At 39.9% G+C, this 27,224-nt stretch overlaps 1 protein-coding gene across 6 annotated transcripts in view; it reads left to right on the top strand.

The window, feature by feature from the left end:
* LOC129771634 (teneurin-m) overlaps positions 1 to 27,224 on the top strand; it is a 332,131-nt gene that overhangs the window by 88,970 nt on the left and 215,937 nt on the right. For 2 of the 6 annotated variants that reach the window (XM_055775491.1, XM_055775493.1), the window contains one exon: positions 19,422 to 19,453. The exons of 3 other annotated variants lie outside the window; for them this stretch is intronic. Coding sequence is in view for 1 of the 3 variants with exons in the window: in XM_055775490.1 (XP_055631465.1) it covers positions 19,794 to 19,797 (4 nt within the window). In the remaining 2 variants the exon portion in view is untranslated. Of the gene's footprint in view, positions 1 to 19,421; positions 19,454 to 19,509; positions 19,798 to 27,224 lie in introns of those variants that run through there. One more of the 6 variants, XM_055775490.1, reaches the window with a different exon arrangement.

Here is a 27,224-nt window from a genome sequence, read left to right as displayed (position 1 = left end):
TGAATGGGCGCCTGTCACAACCGATTCGGATAGAACGGTCTGTTCGACAGGGAGATCCGTTGTCGATGCTCCTGTTCGTGATTTACCTACATCCACTACTTACACGGTTGGAGCGCATATGTGGTGGAGATATTTGCGTTGCGTACGCCGATGATATTACGGCGATTATAACATCAACAACAACAATCGATCGTATTTTTGGGGTGTTCGGCGAATTCGAGCTTGTGGCCGGGGCAAAACTTAACCGGCAAAAAACTGTGGCTGTCGACGTCGGGTTTATTAATGGAGAGCCAATGACGATACCAGGGCTGCAGACGGTGGAAAATGTGAAGGTACTGGGTATTATCTTTACTAACTCAGTGCGTTCGATGGCAAAGCTTAACTGGGACAAATTATTGTCCAGAATCGCGCAAATTATGTGGTTGCATAGTATGCGATCTTTGAACCTGCAACAGAAGATAATACTGTTGAATACATTTATTACATCGAAAGCGTGGTACGTTGCATCCATAATACCACCACAAAACATACACACTGCTAAACTGACTGCGATGATGGGAAGATTCCTGTTTCGTGGCTTACCAGCACGGATTCCAATGCAGCAACTTGCGCGGAAGAGGGAGCAAGGCGGATTTGAGCTGCAACTACCGGCGATAAAAAGCAAAGCGCTACTTATTAATCGTCACCTGAAAGAGATGGATTCTATTCCATTTTACCAATCCTCTCTGCTTCTAAATCACACTCCTTCTGTCGAATTTCCGTGTCTGAAAATTCTGTATCAACAAATACCTTTGTTGCCGCACCATATAACACAAAATCCCACAAGCGATCAAATACACGATTATTATTTGGAACAGACTGAGCGGCCAAGAGTTGAACGAAACCAACCGGGTTTAAATTGGAAACGAATCTGGAGAAATATCTCTACAAAAAGTCTAACGTCGAGCCAGCGTAGTCACCTTTATCTTCTAGTGAATGAGAAAACAGAAAATCGAAGATTAACATCATCAGGAGAGCTAACGGGAGAGCTAACGACCCATATTGTCAGCACTGCCGGACGCAAATCGAGACGATAAAGCATAAATTTTCTGAGTGTCCCAGAGTAATGGGAGCATGGAGGCGCATGCAACAAAAGCTCACAACAGCACTTAACGGGTGGCAGAGAATAACGTTTGATGAACTCATGCGGCCGGTACTAGACAACGTAGCACCAGAACAAAAAAATGAAATTTTAACGCTTTTTATCAAATACACAAATTATATTCATAATAATCATGAAATTGATGTCAACGAACTGGAATTCTATTTGAGTTTAAATAACTAATCATGTAAAAAAATCTGTGATGTAAATACTGCTAATAAATAAACTATATTTTTTTTAATTAACAAAAAAAACACGACAAATTATTTAGAAGCCTGGCTATCCCACCAGCTAAATTAACCCAGTATTGCTCCTTCAGATTATTTATAGGTTCAGGTCCCTACCAAATTCTGTCAAGAGCAAAAATCTCGACTCTATAGGCAGCATTAAAGGACCTTCAACCGTTGTCGACAAGAAGGCGTTCGCCTGGGATGACAAATTATGTGAGCTGCATGAAATATGGCGAAACAAAACTTATATGCATAGTTTTCTTATATAGGATAAAAATATATGTTTGCCTATAAAACCGTTGCTTTTTTCCCAAAATTCAGCACGAACTTTCCGGACAACCCAATATAAGCAATCCTTATTTCTTCCAGATTTTTATTTCCATTCTTCCTAATTTTCGGAAATCATAATTGGCCACCCTGGTTCTGAGACAAAATACAACTGTGTAGTTTGAAATAAACTAAAGAGCAATATTACAGGCAGTTGCATTCAATAATCGCAGCTAGTAAAGTACTTCCTGGCGGAAAACAAAATCTTACATTCTTTGTTTTGATCGGGAAGTCGGCTTAACGCCCATTTAGTGAACGGATAAGGTTTCGCAATTGATTAATAGCTGCAAGTATATCATAATCATAGTTACAGGGTTTCATCAAAATCTACTGCTGAACCGGTTTAACAACGAAGCGCGTCAGCTTCGCGTATCGGTACATGCTGCGCCATCTCAATTTGAACCATGAAATCATTGAATAAATTTGACATTGATAAATTGGCGATTTAACGCAAAACGTAAACAATCGGTGAGACATCTGGAATTTGTTTTTGAATCAAGAAAATGATGATAATTTAACCTAAAACTCAAAATCAAATCACGTATATTTTACTTCCGGGCTTTCCAAGGTAGTTCTCACATGCAGGAACCATGCATTTTTCAACTTGTTTTTGATTGTGCTCTCGAATTTCCTTTTTTGATTCAACCATTGTCAATATTTGTACAGATTTAGGTAAGAAAATAACATGTTATATATATAAAATTGTGCAGAATTAAATTTCTTCCAAACTCATTGCAATCAAATAATCTTTTATGGTTATAACATTGTCATTTATGGAAAGAACTACAAACATTCCATAAGCTCACATGGCAAAATTTAAAACCATCATCACTTTCACCGCAGCGCCGCCTAGGTGTAGATTTGTTCGTTGGATCGCCGACAGATTTTGAAAAGTGTGTGTGTTTTGTGTGTTTTTATTGAGCGCATCCTTTCCCTATTTTTCTCTTTCATTTTCCAAAAACTATATCCATCAAACACCCGCCTTTATTACTAAAATAAAAGCAAACATTCAACGTGTTCTAATAGGACAGGTTTCACAATCGTAACGTTGTTCCGATACCGACTCAATAGCTGTTATGTGGTGCATTTAATTGACATATTCTGCGATCTCAGGATGTCTAATTATGGGAGCAACATCAGAAAACAAGCATTTTCCTTTGCTTCCCTTCATTTTTCGATCCGGAAACAATGAACAATATCCATTGTTTTCATCAGCTCAGCTCATCCCGTTGTCTCCTACAGAACATCGCGCACAGGCCTTATCTGTATCGCTTACTCGTTCAGGGTAACAAACATGTTCAATTGTAGATTTTCCTTCCCAAGCCACAGAGCGTTGTTCATCTTTTTTCCCTGTCTCTTCATTTTCCTCTGCTACCAACAAACAAACGGCCAAACCGCGCATAAGGGGCAACGTCGCCAAAAGCAGCGCGAGCATATTTCATAACTCGTATTATATTGTAATTTCCAGTTGGCGGGTAGAGGCAGAGGCAGAGGCACCACACCATAAATCAATATAAATCAGTTGAGCCGCAGGAGCCGAGGGATCGCGCGGCGAAATATGAAATTACACACACTCACTCTTTCTCTCAAGCACATACACACACACACACGCACGCAAAACATTGTGGCTCATTTTCCCGTGAGTGCGAATCGTTGAAAGTGATCCGGCTGATTCCCGATTCCTTCCTTCCTTCCTTCCCTCCGCACACCATCAGCGGTGGCATGCCCCGGAAAGATGAGGCCACTGCGAATATGAATATATGTATGGGAATCAGAAGAAAGAACATCGCTGAAACCAAATATCTGACATTTGCCATTAAGGAGAAGTTTGAAATGTCATTCAATTCTAATAAATCATAATCTTTGTGAGCGAAAGAGCGGGCGAGAGGGCGGGTGGGAACGGGTGGTATCCACACGATTCGCTGGAAATTTCCTCGGATATAGAAATATCTTCTTCGACCCGGATCCCACCACCCTTTCCATACCCTTCTCGAGAAAGACGATGACGAAGAGGCGAGCTATGCGAGGAAAAGTGCGCACAAAAAGGCGAAAAAGTCCGTGGCAATACCGTATTCGCGATGTTCCCGGCGTTTCCAAACACAGCTGAATAAAAGGAAGTATGTTCTCCCGGAGAGCGATTGATATCGCGCCATGATGAACAGGTACTCCGCGTTGTAGCTCTGTGCTCTGTTCCCCCGCAGGTTCCGCTGAGTATGGTGTGCTCCAAATGACATATTCAATATTCCTCTTCATCAAAGGCGACTATCGACAATCGCGTCCTCGTTCTTTGGTGTGTTTTTTTCTGTCTTGTTCTTATTATTTTATATTTCCCATTTCTGCAATGTTTCATCGAAGACATCTAAGCCGGGACGACAATTCCCAGCGGTGGATTCCAGCTTGCTCCGCGCCACTGCTATCGTCAGGTAACCAAAGAGAGGGAATCTTCTTCTCTCTAATTGCCTATTATTTTGATTTCATTTATTACTTTTATCTGGAAAGGTGATTTCTCGGGTCTTCTTTTCGGAAAAAAATTACACCGAGATGAAACCAAGCAAGCCTATTAGTTGTGTTTAATCTATTCCTTTTATCTATGTATTCATTTTCAATGTTTCATATTTCTGTAAACCTACAGTCTGGAATTTGTGTATTTGGTTAGAAGTAAATCCCACAACCGAGAGAATCTACCAACGAACGATCACCGATTCTCGTAAATCTCGGACTTTATTTCTTCATGGTACAATTAGAACTGCCCGTCTCTTATCCAGTGTCCAGTTCAATGCTTCGATACGTAAGTGGATGGGATACTACGATATAGATAGGGATGCTCTAAATTTTAAATTTTAGAATAGTTTACACAAATATTTAAGTATCTTTTTTACTATTGGGTTGCCCGAAAAGTAGTTACCGATTTTTTCATCATAAATAAAATACATTGTTGTGTACATAGAATGAACGCATAAAGATGAGATGTACTTTATTTTAAAGCTTAAACTCCAAAGTTTTGACATGTTTTACCAGCAAATTTTCAGTTTGCTGTGTGCAGGGGAAAGTCGATAAAGACGGAAACACCTGTATAATTGATAAATTACATTTTTATTTCAAATTTTAATGATGTACAAACTTGCAATACAGCGTATCAATACCTTTGTCACTTACTGTGTACACCTAGCTGGCGTCCTGAGAAAATTGTAAATAAAAACAAAAATGTAATTATATAAAAAAAGGTTCTCATTGTTATCGAGTATTTTTTTGGGGTATTTTTCGTTACGTGAATGTTTTACCATCACTTCTCTTCCAGTTTATCGCATTAGCGCATTATCTCATTTTCACTCCAGAAATATTGACGAAAATAAAATACTAATCAAGTCGGGTGAGACGGACACTCAACCGACAAAAGATAAACATTTAGTTTTGAAAACAATTTGGTTATCTCCTCCTTTTTTTATCAACAGATGGCCACCAACAACGTTTGCAAGTGCAACCACATATCATGGACGAATCAGCAGAGCGGTTTTTAAAACGTAATCCGAGTTTGTCATTCCGAATTAGACAGAAAAAATGAGAAAAATTACAAGCCCTTCTAGGTGTTTTTAGTCTAGCTTTTTTGTTAGATTATCTCTAAAGCATAGACCTCCAAAACTTAACGAGAACATAGACTTGAATTTTCAGTTAGTGTCCATCTTTCCCGCCAAGTGTCCTCCTTATCCGTCTCAATATTATTTTTTCAAAAGTACCGGACAAATTCATTTTTCAAAATTTCTGCTTCAAAGACAAATTTTATTATAGAAAGATACCTAGACTATCAATTTGTTGTGAGATAGCTGTCTTCAACTTGTACTTAGGGTGTCCGTCTTTACCACCCTTCCCCTAGATGTAGTGAACAAAAATATCAAGAAGAAATAAAAATCTATTTCTCTCTGTTTTTTTTTTTAATTGTTGACTAACACAACTTTTTCCAACTAATTCAATAGCAAATCCAATTAGCCTTATCAGCCAGCTTTGATTTGAACTTTCAATACTGAGATATTATTGTTTGAATGAAAAACTTCCCCTTCGTATTTGGTGATTAATTGTTCAATAAATAATGATCGCATCGCAAATCGAAAGGCAATTTTCAAAACTCCAATATATTCTGTACGAGAATAATTTGTTACATCGATAAAATAAAATCATTCAAATTTTTTGCAATGATTTCATAAATATTTTCAATACTGTCTTTCAGTTTGTGATGCGATAATTATTTATTGAACAATTAATCATCAAAGACGAAGGGAGAATTTTTCATTCAAAGAAAAATATCTCTGTATTGAAAAACATTTTTTTTTCTTTGCAACAAACATTCCAATTGTACAGATTTTGCGAAGAAAAAGTTCAGAAGAGAAAGGTATTTTACCCTTCCAGTACCGATCAAAATGTGGCAACACTGGCGTGAACATGCTTCACAAAAATATCTAGATGAGAAATCAGCGGATAAAAAGTATGTTGGTCTAGGCGAAGACATCCGCATTTAACTTGCGGAAAAAACCAATTAAATGAAGGTTGAACTTTGTAGACAACTTGTAATAAGTGGAAATGGGTAGGACACATCAGGATATAAAGGGTGTGTCACATCAAATTGCATCACGGAAAAAACGCTGTAGAAATTTAATTTTTAGGAATTATATCTTCAGCTTTCGCTTATAATCAGATAAGAGTGTATAGATCACGTTGGCCATGCTTCACTGTCAATTTTTCGTAAATTTGGAAAAATGTCGAACGAAAAAGAGCGTCGTGAATTAATCCTGCGCACTCATTTCGAGAATCCGGAGTTGTCACATCGGGACATCGGTAAGATGGTGGGAATCGTCTAATCCACGGTCAGCAGTACTAAAACGATACTTCGAGAACCTAACCATCGACCGGAAGGTGAAGAACGGCAAAAATGGATGCTCCGTCAGTGAAAACGATCACAAGCGCGTAGTTAAGCAGTTTAGACGTGATCCGAGAAGTTCGGTCCGGGATGTCGCCAATAAGCTGAATTTGTCAAGTTCATTCGTCCAGCGGACCAAGCAGCGGGAGGTCCTGCGTACATACAAGGTTCAGAAGGCTCCTAATCGCGACGAAAGGCAAAACATGGTGGGGAAGACGCGAGCCCGGAAGCTGTACACCGAAATTCTGACGAAGCCGCATTGCCTGGTAATGGACGACGAAACCTACGTCAAAGCGGACTTTCGTCAGCTGCCGGGCCTGTTGTTCTTCTCCGCAGAGGACAAATTCAGCGTTTCGGAGGAGATTCGCAAGCAGAAACTATCCAAGTTTGCCAAAAAGTACATGGTGTGGCAAGCGATCTGCTCTTGCGGAAAGCGGAGCGCCCCCTTCGTGATGACCGGCACGGTAAACGGGCAGGTTTACCTTAAGGAGTGCCTACAGAAGCGCTTACTACCACTATTGAAGCAGCACGAGGGCCCGACCATCTTCTGGCCGGATCTCGCTTCGTGCCACTATTCAAAGGACGTGTTGGAGTGGTACGAAGCCAACGGGGTCACCTTCGTGCCAAAGGAAATGAACCCGCCCAACGCGCCGGAGCTTCGCCCAATAGAGAAATATTGGGCGATTATGAAGCAGGCCCTCCGGAAGAACCCAAAAGTTGTCAAATCGGAAGCGGACTTCAAGAGAAAATGGATTTCTGTTCAAAAAAAACTACAACCTGACGTTGTACAGAATCTTATGGACGGGGTAAAGAGGAAGGTGCGAGCATACGGGCTTGGGCTCGAAGTATGAATAAAAAGAAAATGCCAAAAGTTGTTTAATAATTTTTATTTTACTGTCTAATATTTTCAAAAGGAACGGTCTACTGGGCGAATTTCTACAGCGTTTTTTCCGTGATGCAATTTGATGTGACACACCCTTTACTGTGGTGAGTGATGTAATTCTGAACACGAGAACTTTCAACTATTCGATGAAATGAGATTTCGAAAATAATATTCATTGGTTTTCATGCCGTTAGGTACAAATGTTTTATCTAGCCGTTATCAAGAGTACGTAATGTCGGTGGTGAAAAAATTGTATAATCGTCTCTGGCTCCAGAGTGTATCATGTCAATGAGGTACATATCGAGGTGAAGCAGTAGGCGAAGTATATTTGTATTGGCGACCAAAATATGGTTTCGTAATTATTTGCGTTCTTTACGAAGTGTATATGGAATTTATGTTTGTATTGTTTCCATGTTTGCCTTTTAATGCTCATCGAATTCCGAAAAAAATGGTTACTGTTACGCTAAAATAATTATTTAAACAAAACTCACTCTTGTCAATCCGTATTCATGAGGGATATAGACATGATGAACATACGCTTAGCCACACACAGGGATATTAAGAAAAATTGTTAACAATTCAAAACCAAAATTTTTACTTGGGTTGTAATATTGGCTTTATATTGTTGTATGCGCGGCAAGTGCACACGTGAAATATGTTTCAAACACAAACACTTTGACCGCTATTTTGGAAGTGTATATGTAAACGTCATTTCAAGCGAGACATAGCCTTAACCATAAAAAACAAAAAATCAGCTTCTAGCTTTTTACACATTAGATTTGCAGTAAAAGAGTGTCATCAAAATAAAAGTATATTACCTTTAACCGTGGAAACTAGGCAAGGAATCAACTCAAACTTCAGAGAACATAATTCTCACATGAGGATGAACACATATTTAACTTTGATAGAAACTAAACTTTCGGGGAGTCTTCGTAGCCTAATTGGTTGCGTGTCCGCTACTAAGCGAACGATCATGAGCTCATAACTCAGGGTCCTCAACTGACCATCTTTGTGTGTTATTCTAGCTATTTCGTCCACGCAACAATCATCATGTGATGGTTATCCCAGTCCCTTATCGCTCACATAACGGTCTGCTGTATCCGTAATTGGTATTATTAATAACACAACAATGGAAGCCTCATATCAACAGTCCCGCTGTATACAGTTCAAACTGTGAAAATTCGAACAATAGGAATATTCTCACGCCGAAAAAAGGCGACATGTGTATCGATAGAATAGGAATATTCTTACGCCTAAATGGCTACTGTGTAATAGATAAGAATGTGTATCGATAAATAGGAATACTCTTACGCCAAAAATGGCTACTATGTAATATACAACAAAAACTATCGTTAGATAAAAATGTACACAAATAAATTTGGCTCTGTTACAACTGAATTGCTAAAAGAGCATAATAAAATAAACAGATGGGATAGAAAAACTATTGAAACAGTTGACATAATCGATGGCAATATAGTTGCCACTAACCGTTAACCCCCAAAACACTGTTGTCCCTGCCTTGTAATCTCACTTTATTGCACCTTTGGCTATGCAAAAAGTAAAACAATATTTCTAGTGCAGTAAAAGAAAATATTTTCATATAGTCTCACATAAAAAAAAATCAAATTTGATTTTTCATTGAATACACCATTTAATTTAATGAAAAAAACTACATGATGTTTACACAGTAGATCCTAAATAGAACGCTTACATTGAAAAACTTATCGACTTGTTGCATTTTCAACGAACTTAAACAGAATTTTCCGTCGGCGTTCTAAAATCGCGATTTTGCTACATAAAAATGACTGCCAATTTAATATAGTACATTTTCAGCAGCCCTTCAAAAAATGGAGTATTGCTAGATACTTTTAGAACTCTTTGGTTAAACAAAATATTGAAACAATATTCCAAGTGCAGCGAACAAAATATGTTTTGTGGGTGACATTTTAGTTGCCACGGCATTATAAAGGATTAATTTTTTTTATTGCGGTCTTATTTTTGATTATTTTCAAAAAAAAAATGGCAAAAGATAAACGGCTGGCGGGAACGGTGCATAATTGAGCTGTTCATGAGTGTAAATCACTCGAATCGTTCAATTGCCTTTCAAAACCAGAACGTTAGAGAAAGCCATTCGCGATTTCCTTTAAAAAGGTGTATAATATGGTATCGAGCCCACGACAAAGTGACGTTCTAAAGTATCCTTACGGTTGAAAGCCCAAATAAGACATGAATCAACCCGTAATTGGATGTCCTACCGGTAAATAAAATTGGTAAATCACTAAACATAAAGTGGGGAAAATTTGCAAGGAAAGGTGAAGCTGACAAACATCCCTAATCAGATATCCAGGACCGGCACAAGTTTGCAAGAAATTGCACGCCAGAATGACGGAATGTTGTATTTTCTGACAGAAAAAGTTTAATCTAGATAACCTGTACTGCTACAACTGCTGGTGACATGATCTGAATTAGAAGGACGTCTCGAAGTCAAAGCTAAATTTTGAAAGTGAGAGTTTGATGGTTTCCATCTGTTACATTTCAACCCGGAAATGAATGAAATGGAGACCTCATTCAAGAATGTAACTGGAGCTATTGATAGACGTTATAATTCCTTACATAGAGAACGACGGGAACGAAGAAGTGATATTTCAACAGGACAATGCATCGATTCACATTTCTAAGCAATCTTTGGCTTGGTTTGATTAAATGAACATCGCTCGCTACTCGGAAGGCCAGTTTGAGCCCGGTTTGCAGTCCCATAGAGAACCTCTGCCCACACATTTAGCCTATGAGCAGCTCCATTTCAAATCGTGTTTTTGAGGTGACCATAAATGAAGAAGGCCACACCAAACATTGTCTGCAGAATTACGTCGAACATGACAGTTTGGAAGAATGTTTTTTGGAAGTGCGGCTAAACGAATGTTCTCATAAAACTTATTCATCTATATTATATTTCCACAAAAAAATATGTTTTGTTCATTTTTATCAGTGAATGTGATGTTTCTATTATATTATTATTATTGTTTTATGTTGCTATGTTGACGTATTATTATTGTCATTATTTCTATTAGTAGTAGAGATTTAGGTGCCAATGATCTTACGCAATATTATTCTAATTTTAAAAAACATGGAAATTTTAAAAAACATGATATCGAGATCATGTTATTTGGCGCGATTATTATTATACTTAGGTACAAAAGATCGTGTTTATGAAATCTTCAAAATAAACGCAAAAATTATCTAAGATTATCTCAGAAGGAGTTGGGCCTGCTCCAATTGCACAGCACAAAAATAATATGAAAAAGAGGATCCATCAAGATCTGAATCAATAAATATTTCATATTATTTTCCATGTTAATAAATGAGAACCACCGACCTGAAAACGACCTAGAACACTTTCAAATAGCTTATGTTCCGATTTCTTACCCGTCTGTATTCACCTAGTTTCTGGACATTTGATCACAGCTCTCACATTCTACCAATAGTTTATGGAAAAAATATAAAAAGTGTCAGTGAAACTTTTAGAAATTAAAGCTATCATTTTCACATCGGCATCTTGAAAGCAGGTAGTTTACGCGAACGTCTGTTGATTTTAGCTAGCAGCTGTCACTTCGGTGCCTTTGTGATCCCAAAATCAATGGCGCGGCTCTAATTGAAGGCCACATACCACTTCCTGGAACGGGTTGAAAATCTCCAATATCATGGCAGCGGTTCGACTACCCAACTGTTAACTTCAAACGTTTGTTTTTTTTCCGCAGCATGCTCACACATGGATTGCGCGCTATCTTCTAGACTCACCCTCTCTTCAACTCTTCCTGTTCCTGTGCCCACATAGATGAACACCACAAAAAAGTGTACTGAATTGAGCCGTCCCTAATCGCTAGGTGGCAAACGGGCATGCGTGTGTGTGTGTGTGTGTGTCTGTTGATGGGATCTCCCAACTTTGACGGATTAACTCGAAAGAAGTCCGTGTAGACACAAAAAACACAAACTTTTCTCGTGATACGCTGGCTGCCGCCCGGCGATGAAATTGATTTGGCGTTGTTTATTTTTACGATTAATTCACAATTGATTTCACGCCGCTATTCGTGACAGTGCGCGAGAGACAGGAAAAAATTGGTTGGGTTGTACGCCTGTTCTCTTTTAGAACGTCACCTGGTTTGCCCCCTGTTCTCGTATGACGGCCAAATGAATGGATATTTACATAATTGCTCGCAGAGGGATCGAGAAGGTGAAGTTGCACGAATTGAAACAACAGGGGAAAAACAATTCATAATTGAAGTATAGTGATCAACCAATTGAAACATAACAAAGTTATGGGGATGATCGTGTGTGAGCTTGCCTCGCGGAGAAACTAATTATAATGCAAAAGACACACACAAAGCTGAATGAAAAATATTCAGAACGATTGAAGAGAAACCTCAGGAAAAAAAATATTCCGAAAAAAGGTTTAACGCGGGGAAATTTTTATTTCATTTCATGCTTTGATACAGGGTTCGCAGGGCGTAGCATGACGCGATTTCGTATCCCGTGGAACCCTCTCCGAAACGCCCGCTCGATGGTGTGCCATTATTCAAATTAATAACTATGATTACTCCGCTCTACCACTCATTGATGTCCATTGTATTCTATGTCTGGACTTGATATTGTGGGATAGTTCGAGGAAATTTTCTAGGTCGGTTGGAGGAGTATCTCCGGTTTTTTTCCCTATCTTTAAAAAAATGAACTTAATTAGGACCATTCTCGGTCATTGCGAGTCATTCCTCGCAAACATATTAACCTCACGCAGTCTGTGGGAACTCCAGTCGCGAATCGATTGTGACAGTTTCTGTGCCAAGACGAGAGTCTCTCGCTCGGAACCACCGACCGGAATTGTTCGTATAGTATTTAAATTGACGAAGTTCAATGCAAAGCTATTCCATTGTGTGTCCCGATCGTCGTTTCCATCCTGGAGCCAATCAGCCCTCGCCCAGCAAACGGAAGCAGAGTGCAAGCAACAACGAAATAAAAGGCAGCATAATATAATATCGTCTCTTTGGGGTAAACAAATATATTTATCTATCCTTCTCGCAACCCGCGTGCCGCTCCCCCACCGTTGGAACCCGCGGCGGGTCCTCGTTAGCGTAGTTTTCCTACCAGTGACGACTAACCATGCTGACTGCGACTGAGGACTGTTTGCATTTATATGTATATAAATACGAAGAAAACCGAGAAAAGTCTGTTCGACGCTAAGAGTCACACACAGCATCACCATCAGAAGGCAGCATCGCTCGTGTTTCCTTTTTTTCCATTTCCCTTGGCTCTGCTCACTCGTGATATGGCAAAGTCGTCGTCTGTCTCGGCGCTGGAGAAAGGTGCATATATGGAAAAATGGAGAAATCGTTGGAATATTTTTTATCTCCCATTGTAGTGAATTTCCCGGCATTCCGCCTGTCGTCGTCTCCGATCCAATCCGGGCCAACCCAACAGGCCAACATGGCAAGATTCAAATGAATCGTGCTCAATTGCAGGAGATCTGCCGTGGCTTTTGCATAACTCCGAGGTGCTTGACTTGGCTGCCGGGATCTTCCTCTCGGAGCGATGTGGGAGAACGATAGCTAGAGCCAAACTCTTTAATTGAATTATTTTATCTTTCGTTATCCATCAGCATTTAAACTGCCGGCAGCAGTCAACTATACATATAAATATATGAGTAACAGCGGGCCCAAGAGTGGGGCGAATGTGGAAGGTTCATCTTTTATTGAGATCTCTAGCGCAATCAACAGAGTAAATAAAGCCAGCAGATTCCCGGAGGCGAAACTGTAACTTTAGCGAGAAAGCCTCTCGGATTCCCGAAAAAGCGGCAATCTACGACGAATGTTTACATTAAATTGAAACCACTTACGCTTGCGAGTGGAGCAGCTCCGCGAAGACTACGCCGAGACTCGCATATGATTTTCCATTATCAAGCAATAATCAATTCACTCAATCAAATAAATTGTCTTTCCCCTGGCTGGGCTGACAGCGGGTAGAAATCCAAAACATAGAGAGAGAGACCCCAATCGAGTGTAGTTTATTGGAAATGATCGAAATCGTGATGGGCGAGATGAAAATCCTTCCCCGCAGAAGATTAATAGGATCCATTCTGTCTTGACGAGTGGCGGCACAGCGAGTGCGGTGGGTGGGATTCTTACGCCCGCGCCACAAAGCCGAGGGCGCTAATGGGATACATTGTTGGTTTGGCAAATCCATTCACGGCAGTGGGGGACCCTAGTTTCTCCGTGGCTTCGTAGGCTGAACCAGAACTAGTTTGGAGAGGATTCCAACCAATTACTGTGCCACTGGCGTTAGATAAACCTGAGGCGAAACGGAATTATCGATAGAAATTTCTCTAACTTTCGGGAGTGCATTCACTGGCATGCGAACGCAATTTACTTGGATGCATTGTGAATTATTCGATTACCGAGGTTAGGTTAGGCTTGACCTAAATCAATTCGAACGCATCGAATGGGGCCATTGTTTATCTTTGGCTTGAGCTCAAATCGATAACTCCGGACGGCTATCAGCTGCTCAGGCGAGAAATATTTGATAACGCTTCAAAACATATATAATTCTGGGTCTATCTATGTAATTAAACTGGTGTCCAAAAAGATCCAAGGAATTTTTCGAAGGCATTTGAGACAGAAGCGTTCACTGAAGAGTAGATGGATATAAAAAGTGTTGGGTATTTTGAACGATTGGTTTAAATATTTCAGAACATCATCAACATGAAATCTTCTTTAAAACAACAAACCAAAATAATTCACGACAAACGAAAATAAAACATAGAAAACTTGGACAAGTATCGCGTAAGATCGGCCTCAGGATTTTTTGGACTTTCATTAGACTCGTGAACTCCGGAACATGCCAACATATTTCACTAACTAGCAATAAAGCTGAGTAATTAGTGCCATTCTATCGTTATGTCATCTGCAAAGGTTTTCAACTCTCAACGAAACAGGTTTCACACAGTGGCATAGTTTTAAACAGCGTTGATCATATCGATCTTTTTGTCTGGTTAGCACTATTAAATTAGGCTTTAATTTTTTACGGTCATTTGGAGAAAAATTCTGTATAAGCGCATTAAATACCTGTCAAAGTTTATTATTCTGATAATTCTATACGCCAAACGGCATGCGCATGTTGTGTTATAAGATGCTAACCAATTGCGAAATACGTTGTACCGAACACTACCGACAACAAATGATCGATTTGAATCATGCTTTGCATGTAAAACGATCAGGTTTAATTTCTGGATGTACTATAACGTTTCTCGGGAACGTATTGAGAGAGGAAATCGGAAAACTAAAATTCGGTAGCGTCACGAATATTTGTCCAATTTTGAGCACTTATTGTTCGGTTATTTATTGATGGGCTTATGAAATTTTATCACCAACAATCTGGGTACTCCCTAAAAATCTATTGCGTTATAGAAAACTTTGATTTTTTCAATACTTATTCTGTTAAATGAATGAGAGCTTCAAATTTCCCATACATGTGCTCTATGAATTTCTGTCCTTTTCTGCCCGTACCGTGAATAACAAGCAACTAATGTAGCAGTCCAAATTTTTATATATATATCACTGCAAATCAGTCGTATGTAAATCGCTCGCTCGAAATGCAAATGCAGTACTTGCATAATGGTTCTAGGGAAGCGTAAATATTGCAACTTAAGCTCCGACCATCTGTTCGATGAATGAACAAAATATTATAATTCAATATATTCGGATGTGTCGGATTTTCAAGCGCTCATTTGTTCGAAATTAGTTCTCAATTCGGAGTTACGTTTATGGTTTTGAAGAGGCTGCCTTCTTGAAAAGGGCATTTTTGTATCCCACCGTTTTCCAATACATTTTAGAATGATTTGAGATTTCTGTTACACAATCCCACTCCAGCCAGTGAGCAGTCAGCAGATATTCTTAAAACTGAGGAAAGGGGGCCTTCGTAGCCAAATGGTTGTGCGTCCGTTTCCTAATCGAGCGATCTCTTCATACAACACTGTTGATCAGTCATGTGTGAAACGCTGGAAATACAAATGCAGTGCACTCTGCGGACACTGGGGATAAAAGAAATATTGCAACTTAAGCTCCATCCGATTGCTACGTATTGCAATGAACAAAAGCACAAACAAAGTTATTAGCGATTTCCTCTACACACTCTTACTCCAGCCAATGAGCTGTCAATAGCTTTTATTGAGGGGCAGGAAGGAGGTTTTTGTGGTCAAATTGTTGTGAGTCCACTATCGAAGTGATCGATCGTGGCTTAAATCCACGGACTCTCCTTCGATAATCTTCCACATCGGCTCTTCCAAGGTCCAAAAACTACTGGAGAGAGATGTTTTCGATCGTCGAAATGGCCTTTTTCAATGTTAGAGGCGATAAACTTTGGTCGGAACGACGTACGAGCAGTTATAAGTTTTGATGCCTTTCTCAATCAAATCCACTTCATTGAATTTTTTTCAGAGTTGTTCAGCAACGTCTAAAAAAATGTGTAGAGCATGGATATGGTATCTTCGGTGATATTATCATTTCTTTTTACTTTCCATACAATTGTGAAGCCCCACAAATTGCCAAGACATCATGATGTTCATATTGGTTGGATAACTCGTAAGTTTTGTGGGGGAATGAGGTGGGTTAGCCCAACCGGAATACTCGTAAACTTGTATGTTAAGTAGATGGAGATTTTTCTGAGTTGTGGCAGATCTGAATGCGAGTTCCAGTATACATGTTTGTACCACGATTATGAAGGGCCTGAAGTATTGATTAAAATTAGGTATGGGTTTGCTCAGCTGTCTGGACTCGAAGACGATCGTATTGGCAGACCGTTATCGGAAATCTAGTGAGGCGGGAAGACTTGTAAATTCACGGCTGATACGGACATAGATATTGGGTTCAATGCCCAAGGATTTTTTCGAGTTGGAAATTTTCTTGACATGCCTTGGGTTTACTGCTAGGTCTGAAGTGTCGGCTAGAATTAGGCTTTGGTAGGTCAGCTGTCTGGACTTGAGAACGATCTTATTAGCAGACCGTTATCGGGAATCTAAGTATTGGATTCAATTTCCTATTGGTCAAGGATTTTTTCATGTTAGAAATTTCCTTGACATGCCATGGACGAAATGCACTCTTGTAAGGCTATGAAAATCGCATATAATCAAAACGAGTTTGGGTTTATTGAAAAGCCCCAAGTCTCTAGTTGCTAATAATACCATAAATCGTTGAAAATATTCCAATTTTAATGTTTTTTTAACGACTTTCCTCAAAGAGAAATTATGATCATGGTTTGTCCGGTTTTAGAAATCACCGTTTTTGAATGAAAACAATCGAATCACATTGATCCATTCATAATTTAGGCATAATTTAAATTTTAAAAGTGTTACCCTCAACACAGTCAACACAGAGAAACTTTATTTCTGCTATGCGCGAAGGACACAATAAACAAACTGTAGTGCGCCAAGCGGTTGCCATAGAAATCATGTGAACAGAATAACATTATTGAATTGGACAACTCATGATCAGAATTGAGTTCATCAAACTGCGTTAATTACATGGTTTAGCTGTGTAAATCTGATACAAATGGTGTGCATCATGTTTACAATATTTGTAAGTGTTATAATTCAGAAAAGTTCTGAATACGTGCCAAATAATCAGCTGGTGATTGATTAAAAGTAAGCTCAAATGAGGGGCTCATTCACACCAATACAAAGTGGATTTTATAATCCTTTAAAACATGTGAATCCGTAAAAATATACTAGAGAACTACTGTAAATCATGAAAAAAAATCATGAAACATTCGAATACCTGAATTGACACAGGAGGGCTGAATTAGAGCATTCAGCAACTCAGCATACCTTAGATTGTTATCAACGATTCCTTAGCCAGAAAGTTCGTCTATACTTTTCCATGTAAATCAAAGGCCCAAAGGTGCAAAGGTCCATCATCATTGAACAACATCAGTTGAACACCAAATTTCTTTGCTATAGAATGCTTTTTGAGCACCTTTTTTATTTTTTTATGTAGGATTATTACTACATATTGCAGATATCGAACTAAAACAAAAAAAAAAGGTCGAGCTCACAGTAATTTCATGATGGAGTTTACGTGATTTTTGTTACCGATTTTTAATTTGCGGCGAGTTATGAGTAGACGAAAAATGGTTTCGTTTTCAGTGACATCTTGATGCAGGTTATGGTTTTACACTTCTTCAGTACAGCTGAAAACATGCGGTAATATTAGGTTTCATCGTGAAGTGAACATGAGATGGGTTGATATTTGTACAATTCAGACGCTGTCCAAATGCAGGGTGCTTAGACGCTTTTTAAACAGGCTAACGTTGGTGAAGTTAGTTTTGATTTTACACTTCATATTTTCAGTATCAATTGAAAGACGAAAAAGCATTCTCGTTGAACTTCAGAGAGAGAGAGAGATTTTCCAACATATCTTTCTAAAAAAGTATAAAAGTAAGGCAGATTTGTATACATTGGAATTAGAGGCGAATGAACTGCAAAGTTTAAAGCCTCTTAAAAAAAGAAATATTCAAATATTCATTGGTCACGTCAATTAGAATAACCATTGAATAGGATTATGTATCAGTCATCCTCGCTCTCAACGCTCCTCAATTAAACTTATGCTGACCGCGAATGCCGAAGTGGACCTAGTCGAAGCGAAGCTACTGACAGGAGAGTCGATTTTCATTATTCATCTTCGAAGATTTCGGGCCCTGCTCTAGACAAATGCCAGGTTTCTTGAATGGCATTTAAGCTAGAAATTAAAATAACTGAGCTACCAATAAATTGCGGAGTAAAATGAGTGGCTACAAAATGTTTTATGACGAGTTGGATTCAATATTAAATAACACGTCCGATTGCCTCATTGCATTTGGCGATAACCGCAGCTATTAGAATGAGGAAGTGTCCCCCATAGCCCGACGCCACCTTCTCGAGGCCGACATTCTCGTGCCATTCCCAGAGCCTACAAATATGTGGCGGAGACATGAGACCCAACCAATTAACAGCAAAATAGCCCTCAGCGCAATGAGATAGAAGCAGAAGAAAAGCAATCGCCGAGGCGCATTCTTCTTCCTGCCGGAATCCAGTACTGAACCGAACTCACTTTATTTGTTTTTATGAATCCGTATTGCGGTATTTATAGTCCAACTTCTTCTGAATACACACATATACACATATACACACAGCCACAGGACGGCATTTCAAGATTTTGCTGGAATCGTCGGGTGGTCGGGAAATGGTCGTTTATTGTGTGTGGCGCATTCGGTGCTGCAGGACTGATCGGGAAAAATACGGCCTCGGATAGAAAATGCCTCTTGCTTTGTGGCCTGGTGGTACGACATCGGCCAGGGAATTCGAAAGCCAGTCCGCTAGCCAACCCACGGCATTGGCAGCAATGGGAACTTTATCGAATGAAGGTCGCCTGTAGGCACCACTATCCCTCCGTGTGTTGGCTCTGGCACTGGCTTCCGAGGACAGAAAATCGAAGACAATAGACAATATCATCATAGTTGGAATCGTTGTTATCTCATCCCACACTGAAAAGCCAAGTCTCCGGGATAACTGGCTTTCCGTTTAACTCTCTCCCTCCATTCCAGTTCTCCTACCCGGTTCCAGACCGGTCAGGCGTTTCTGCGGTTATCGAATGGCAATAAAGGAAAATTTAATTCATTTATTGTGTACTTTCGCTTCATCTCTCCGACGATGCCATGGTCGACCCGATGACGACCACGGAAGAAAGCTCATCTTCCGGGCGAACAAACTTATACACAGATTATTGAGTTAAATTCGAGGAAAATAAGATCGTCATCAGATATTGATTATTTTGCGGTTTATTCATTGGATACTTGTTAACCTTTAGCAATTGCCAGCAGCTCTCTAACCTCATTTTCTTTCTCCTTTTTTTCTTGCAGGTTTGTACCTACATCACCAATCAACACGCTGGGTGAGATAAAGAAAGTGTGTGTGTGTGGCCTGTAGTAGCTCGTAATGTAATAGTTGCAATCACGTAGTTACTCTCTCTCTCTTCCAAACACACACACAAACACTAACAGTAGCAGTAGCGTGAAATAGCAATAAGTTAATCCTGCAGCAGAAGAACAATTGAACAGCTTTGAGTCCGCGCTATCGCAGGATCTTGCTGGCAGAGGGAAAGTTCCGGAGCACGATTTTCCCCGTTTCCTTTTTAATTTGTCTTCTCAGCAGCAACACAAGATACTGATGCAGTATCTTTGAACTTGAAAGCTGAAAGTGTAAGCTAGAGTAACAGTAATAATGTTCCCAATATGGGTGAGTTTTTATCCTTCCAGAGAATCGAAAATTGTTTTCTTATTCAAATTATGTTGCGTCTCGCGTCCATTTTTCTCTTACTCTCTCTATGTTGTTTGTGTTTGTCCTTTGTCAACTGTTTCTGTACGCAATGTCATTTGTTGCCTGCTTTCTGTGCCTGTTCTCGTTCTTCTTCGTCTGTTGTTGCTGTTGTTCTATCTAAACAGAAAGAAAAAAAAACAATAACATCGTTGCATTCTTCGAAAAAAAACATGCAAAAGCAATAGCCTTACGGTCGGCCCAATGAGCGGCGATCTGATGCGGGCGCACACATACAGCATCATAATAAAATGCCCCATGCGCCCATAAACGCTGCCACGATCGTGAAACAGAGGTCACCGTGATTGTAATCTGCGAACGGTTCGTTCCATTGTTAAATAGTTGGAGCGCTAGGTGAATAATGGCTTTGTCCTGGAAAGCAAAGAATCGTCGAGGCCGGAGGTCTCCTGAAACAACCATTAACCTATTGACAGTGTGATGGTGGGAATTTGGGGAACGCTTCAATAAACCTTTTAGTGCCGATGTACAATAAAGTTTAGGTAAACCTTTAAACTAACAAACCAAACATCAGCTTTTTGTTGTATTCCTGATTCTTCTTCAAACATGTTTGGAACCCTGTAAACCAATAAATAATTTAAAAATCCCTTTATCCATCGAGCTCCCCTAAAACTCGATCTGTTGCTTTCTGACGTTTAATGTATCCGACTTTGGCATCACCGCCAACCGAAACGGGGCCACCGTTTGCCACCAAGATAAATAAATAAACACAATTGGTTTTTCCCGGGATTGTGCATCCTGCAAATCGGAAAGAGATTCTTCTTTTGGCTCCGTCCGTCCTCCGGCGGGAGAGGCGGCGGGACCCGACTGATGCGAAATCAATTTTATCGAATTTGGATCCTTTTGCCGCTTTCCGCTATTCGCTTTCTTGGCCCCGAAATTCCGGCGCGCGTTTTAACCCCTCCTCCCAACGGGATCCAAATCCCACCGGTATTACTTTGATAGATTTCACATTATATATAGAGCACCAGTTTGTCCCTACGCCAAAGAGGAAACACAAAACCAGCCCGATGTGATCCGCTTTCGTTCGTTAGCGTGAGTGTTGTGCAGGTTGCAATTTCGATTGGGAACCTCAGACCCGGGGCGGCATCTTTTCCGCTGATGGAAAACTTTTACAACGTGGGGAAGAATACATGAAATATTCATTAAGATTACCTAGTTTGATTAGGACCCCGCTCGTGAGGGATCGCTCGTCGATGCGTTGGGTAGTGTTCTTCGCCACCAGCGCCGGGTTCTCCCCCGAGATTGGAATCGAGCGCGCCAAAGTACTGCAATAAATTTGGGCCGCCTTGCTGTCGGGACGCATCCGTCGTCCTTGGGTTATAAAAAAAAAACTACTACTACTACCACTATTATTATTTCGTCCTTTTTTAATGCAGATTGTCTACAGCTGCCGGTCGGTTTGCTCGGTTCAATTACACCAATCGAACGACGTTGCCTAGGCACTGCCAAGAACAGCAGAGAAAACACGGAAAGGAAACACAGAATCTTGTCTCTATTTATGGAGAAGCATCTTTGTCGCTGTCTCCTTATTATCTGTCATGTTCAGTTTTTGCTGCTGCTGCCACCGCTTCTCCCCGTCGGGAGGCATCGATAAAAGGTGCCGACCTAGATTTTCAATTCCAATCATGTCTCCTTGTGAACTTTTGTGAGTCCGGCTCTGTGTTTCTGTCTCGTACTTTTACTGGTCTTACTTTACACTCAAAGCGCGCGCTGCTACCGAATATCTCATGGGATTTGTTGTCCCTGCTGGAAAGTTTCGATTTTGATTTGTTTTTTTTTGTTGTGTTCTTGCTTCTATCGGTTGGTATTCATCTCTCGCAATTCGTTCCCGCGCACACACTTGGGTCGATCTTCCCTCTACACGCATGAGGAAGGCTTTCCAGCGGTGTGTCACACAGAGCTTGCCGCTCGAATGGCAATTACTGCCAACCATCCGACAGGCCCTGGCGCGCACACAAACACACGGCCTGACGACAACTATTAATTATTGGTTCGAGGAACGTGTGCAACTTTTAATTTTTCATACGAGCGCGGTTAGGGCAGGATTCGCGCGGTCGCCACAATTGGAGTCGAACGCGGTCGCCACAATAGATCGATCGAACAGGGGGCGGGCGAAACGGTGCTCGGTACCGCGATTGGACTCGACTTCGGTTTAGAAGAGATAATTGCAGGATTTTTTTCTGTTCTTCTCCCCCCGTTTGATCGACAGCCGGTCGATGATGGGTTGACAATCGTCGGCGGCGACTGACGCTTGTTTTGCCGCGCGCGGCTGTATGGAGGGTATGAGAGAATTCAGGAGACGATGGTCCGAGGATTCCGTGTTCTGGTGGGATTCAACTATTATTCGTAGAATATAATATAATAGAATTTTCTATGCTATTGAATCTAGAGGTGAATGAACTTCAAAGTTTCAAGCCTCTTAAAACAATGAAAAAGAAGAAGATGCTATCGATGACTGTTTTTTAGCTGCCTATTCTAAACTGACAGCATATTTATAATACATGCACGCACCAATTAAATTATTTTTTTTCCCTATGATGCAGTACTAGATTCGAATATAAATCCCTATCGTTGAGATGATTTATACTGACAACTGTCATTCAGTGTGTTCTTGATCTAACAAAATGGTTCATTACAATTCTTAGAGGAGCGACCCAACCACAATGAGATTTTATACATCATGTGTATATTTATAACAGTGATTCCTAATAATAAATTCAATGCAGTAAATTCCGAATCTAGCTCGTTCGCTCAGTCGTACTGCAGCAACTTTTCCAAAATTACCGTTTGGTGCAAATTTTGATCATCGCCATAAATACATGAAGATTGTCTTGGGACTGAATCATATCGGATTGTTTCCCCATAGCTAACAAATATCTACAAGAGAGCGAGACGCATATGACAACCTTTCTGTCCCAAATTTGCAAGGTAGAATTTTTTCTCTCTTGATTTTGAGAAGCGTACCCATTTTGCCCTTTAGAAGCGACAGAACCGCTAGATCTGACGTGGGTTTTTCTATAACCGAGGCAGTCTATCTACGAGTAGCTCTCCAGAAAGTAACTGATGTTTTTGACGAACGCGGGCAATGGGCGGAGCTAGAGTCATGAATTGCAATTGGTTTGTATTTTTTGTGCCAACAAAAACCCTATCATTGAATGCATTTTAAAAAGTTACGGTGAGAATAGTAAGAGGGATATGCACAGCTTGATGTGAACCGAGCGTTGGAATCTTTTGCCACCAAGTGGCCCATTGCCGCGCTAGTCAAAACTTTCTGGTACTTCCTGGATAGCTCTCAAATATTAGGTTGGGGAAAAAGTTATCCATTATTTTCTCGTTGGCTGACTTTAGTGATCAATATCTCGCGTAATATCAATCATACAATTTCAAGTTTAGGCTCGTTGTAAAGGTGCCATTTCACACTAAAAACAATTCTTTTGCTTTTTTTTTTGTTTGTTCCATTCACTTGCGAGTTACAGGCAATGGAGGTCAACAAAGAGAAAATTCGGTACATTTTACACTTTTTATTTTATAAATGCGAAAATGCAAGCCAGGCTGCTGAAATTGTGAGTGGTGTTTATGGTGCCGATACTGCAACAGTAAAATACGTGCAATTTAATTAATTTTTTTTCATTTTTAATTTTTTTTCAGTGCAATACACGAAATTATGAGCTCTACTGTCAACAAATAGACCGTTTGAAGCTAACGATCGACCAGAAATGTTCAAAGTTGGCCAGAAGAAGAGGTGTTGTGTTCCATCAGGACAACGCAAGGCCACACAATTCCGAGAGCCTGATTGGAATGTTTCAATACATGCACCATGTAGTTCGGATCTGGCACCAAACGATTATCACGTTTTTCTCGCATTGAAAAAATTTGCAGAGTATAAGAAATCGGGATCAAGAGAAGGTTGTAAAAATCTATTGTTATGGTTTTTCGTTAATAACGACCAAGAGCTGTATGATAGGGACATTATGAAGCTACCTTTAGGATTTTCCAACAAAACGGTTAAATATACCTAAATCGAACAATCCGAAGCATATTAAAAATAGTTTTGAATGTCACCCAAAAATAATGGATCACTTTTTCCCCAACCTAATATTATTTTGCAATTTTCGGTTGCACAGTCAGCTCACCCGTATTCAAGTATGATTCTCACAAAACAAAATTTTTTTCGGTGTCGGTTTCTCCGGAACCACAGGCTCGATCTGCGAGCGCTCCTTAGAACGTATTAAAATTTTACTTAAAGATTTGCTTTTACTTACAATGAAAAAAAAAAGATCATTTTCGTTATTTTTTTTCAATTTGGGTTTTTCTAAATGTTTTTCCAACAGATTTTTTTTAGATTACCCTGGTTCGTCGGTGAGTCAAATCAACGTCAACAGTGGCAACTGGAAGGCATTGGGCACATTATTCTATGAAAAAAAGGATTGTGTCCGTTGCACGACCGCTTTGTTGACGTAGAACCACGAAACTATTTCATTCATTTCGCTTGTATATCACTTCGGATTTTAATTTAGAATGTTTTGAAATTTTAGAATTAACTTTTTATTAAAATGTTTTCGTGGCTCTGAAAAGGGCCAATGGTTTGCGTGGTTCCGTAGAACCAGCTGAAGGAGTGCACTGAGTAAACCACCCCAGAAATAAATCTTCCTTGTATTATCTTCCTGGCGGTCATTTACTTTGATGACTAACTAACGGTTACAGGCGGTTATAAGGTTTACTTGAAAGATTTGGTCCTAAGTCTTTGTATTTTGACCAAAACAGCCACCGCCACAAGTTGGTGGATCGCATATTCGTAAAACAACTCTATATGAATATAAAAAGGGTTTAACTGAAAGAATACAGAACCCCATGGACAAATTTCAAATCCAAGTAGCCGTCAAAAGCAAAATCGAGGATTAATGAGTTTAAACATTCAATACATTAATCCCGAAGTCCAGATATCCAATCTAAACAAAGTAATTTGTTAACTTAGAATCGTGATTCAAGCATAAATCTTTCACCCAAGACAAGTATTCGTATCGTGTCGAAAACTATTAAGGGCTATAAAAACAGGCGTACCACTTGCACTGTGATCAAACACAGGGTTATCAACTATAATTTTCAAAAATCAAGAAGAATGAAAAAAAACAATCAGGAAGGAATCAGGATAGCTCATATCAGGTTGTCGGGAATGCTCCGTGTGGATTCTTGGGAAAAAATATAATTTATATAGGCAGACACACATTTATTCAATTTTATATGCTCCCAGAGTATGTTTGCTTTCTCCTCGCAAACTGCCCAAGGTATTTTTATGCTGTCCATAGAGTCGAAGCTCTTGCCCTTGAACATTTTTTGAAGAAACCCGATACTGTTTAGCTGGTGGGATATTGTATTCCAGCCAGACTCCAAAATAGTTGATCGTGTTGCCAAAAAGACGTTAAGAATGGCGTTGTACGGATGGAACACGACACCTAACACATTGACTACTTCTGGAAGTTTGTCCTGGATCGCTGCTTTTAATTTGTCCAGTTGTAAGCAGTAATTGTGTGGGAATTTATCGACTGGCTGCTTAGTAAAAACTCATAATACAGAATTTCTTTCCAATCGCATCAGACACAGAGTCTGACATTCTTCGTATGAAAAACGGCTTTGGTGTTAGTCAATGGTGGTTCATTCCTTTTATCCCTTATCCTTATTTATACCATTTCAGAGAAAATAAGGCAAAACTGAGTATTTGTCAGGATATCAGGGAACGTGCCAAAAAATCTGGAAAATCCAGAAAAATCAAAAAGGTTAACATCATAGGTCAAACGTGTTCTAGAGTTTTTAACTCAGATTACATTTCAAGGCATGTTATTTGGCACAGAAATCTCAACTGAGTGCTAAAAAAATGACGCCTTTGTTTTATGTATTGAAGAATTGCATTGCTTCAATCCGATAGGAATAAAACCTTGTAATATAAGCAAAAAAGTTTTTAAGTTAAACGGTTTTTTTTGGAAAAAAATTTAAAAATAATCGGTTAGTATCAGGTACCAGTCATCACACCTCTTTTCTCTCCTATCTAAGGTTTTGATCATCCTACAAGAGAATCTATAAAATCGTGAAGCATACGAGGGCTGCTCCGTTTGTTCTATGAATAGTAGGAAAAACACGGTAAATTGTCATTAAAAATGGCTTTATTGTTTCGAATGCGTGAAAGCCACTTTCATGCTGATAATAAAATTTGTGTTTTTTTCGGTGTAAAAATATCAAGGCAACAACTAGTGACAATTTTTCGAAAATAATTTTTCATCTGTAATTTTGATGAATAAAAAGAGTTAAAAACATTAACAGATTTTCTTCAGGAGTATATTTGTAAAAAAAAATACAAAATATCTCAAGGTAAATCTTCTAGTTTCACTCGTATACGCTACCCAATGAAAAACGAAATCGCGATATAGTGATGCGACACAAAATAAATGACTGAGCCTGGGAAAACATTTGATCACCCGTTCTGAATACAAGTTGTGGTGCCGGCAGACAGTTGTTTTCATCCCATGCGCAGGAAACCGAGAGAGAGAAAAGGAACGCTCTGAATTAAAAAATTAGCTATAACATGAAAATTCTTGTTTTATTTTCATTCAGCACGTGTAATTCTTCCGAACACATATAACCATAGCTGGCGGCTGACTTACCACCCACCTCCCCCCCCCCCTTTTAGATTCTTTTAATTCCGATCCCAGCTGGTGTGTCCTCGCCGAGTGAGCAGCAGGAATTGCTTTCCATGTAAGTCACACTCGCCTTTAATTAAAAGGGGCCCCGAACTGTCGAAAAATTCCACCCGACAGCAGCAGTCGTATGAAAATGGCAAGTGTTTCGAATTCGGCACGTGTCTCTTCCGGAGGAAGGGCAACCCCTTGAGCCCCGGTTGAAATCCCCGAAATTTCACTCCTTCTTCTTCTTTCGCAACACCAAAAGCATGTCACACAGAAGTACACCAAAAGTCGCTAACGACGAAAGCAACGATAACGACGACGTCGACAACGTAACACAGAATGCGCAAAAGTAATGAATTCGGCATGTAATTACGGTACGCTTCCCGAGAAGTCGCCGCAATAGAGACGGAAGGAAAGTCAATTTTTTTTTCCACCACCATCCCACTTCGAGCCGTGTTGTTCTTACTGTTTTTGGTTGTTGCGCAATGACAGAAGAATACACACCACCCGTGTTCCAGCCAGGTCTTCCGCGAGGATTCAATCGCAGCAGCGCAGCAACAGCAGCAGCAGCAGTGGTGTGTATCTTCCTTTTGGCCAAACACAGAAGCTTTTCCTTTGGGAAGCGTCTGCGCGAATTGCGGCGGCGGAGGA

The sequence above is a fragment of the Toxorhynchites rutilus genome, chromosome 2 (genome assembly GCF_029784135.1).
Source record: "Toxorhynchites rutilus septentrionalis strain SRP chromosome 2, ASM2978413v1, whole genome shotgun sequence".
Lineage (NCBI taxonomy): Eukaryota > Metazoa > Arthropoda > Insecta > Diptera > Culicidae > Toxorhynchites > Toxorhynchites rutilus.
This window is presented reverse-complemented; position numbering and strand designations above follow the sequence as displayed.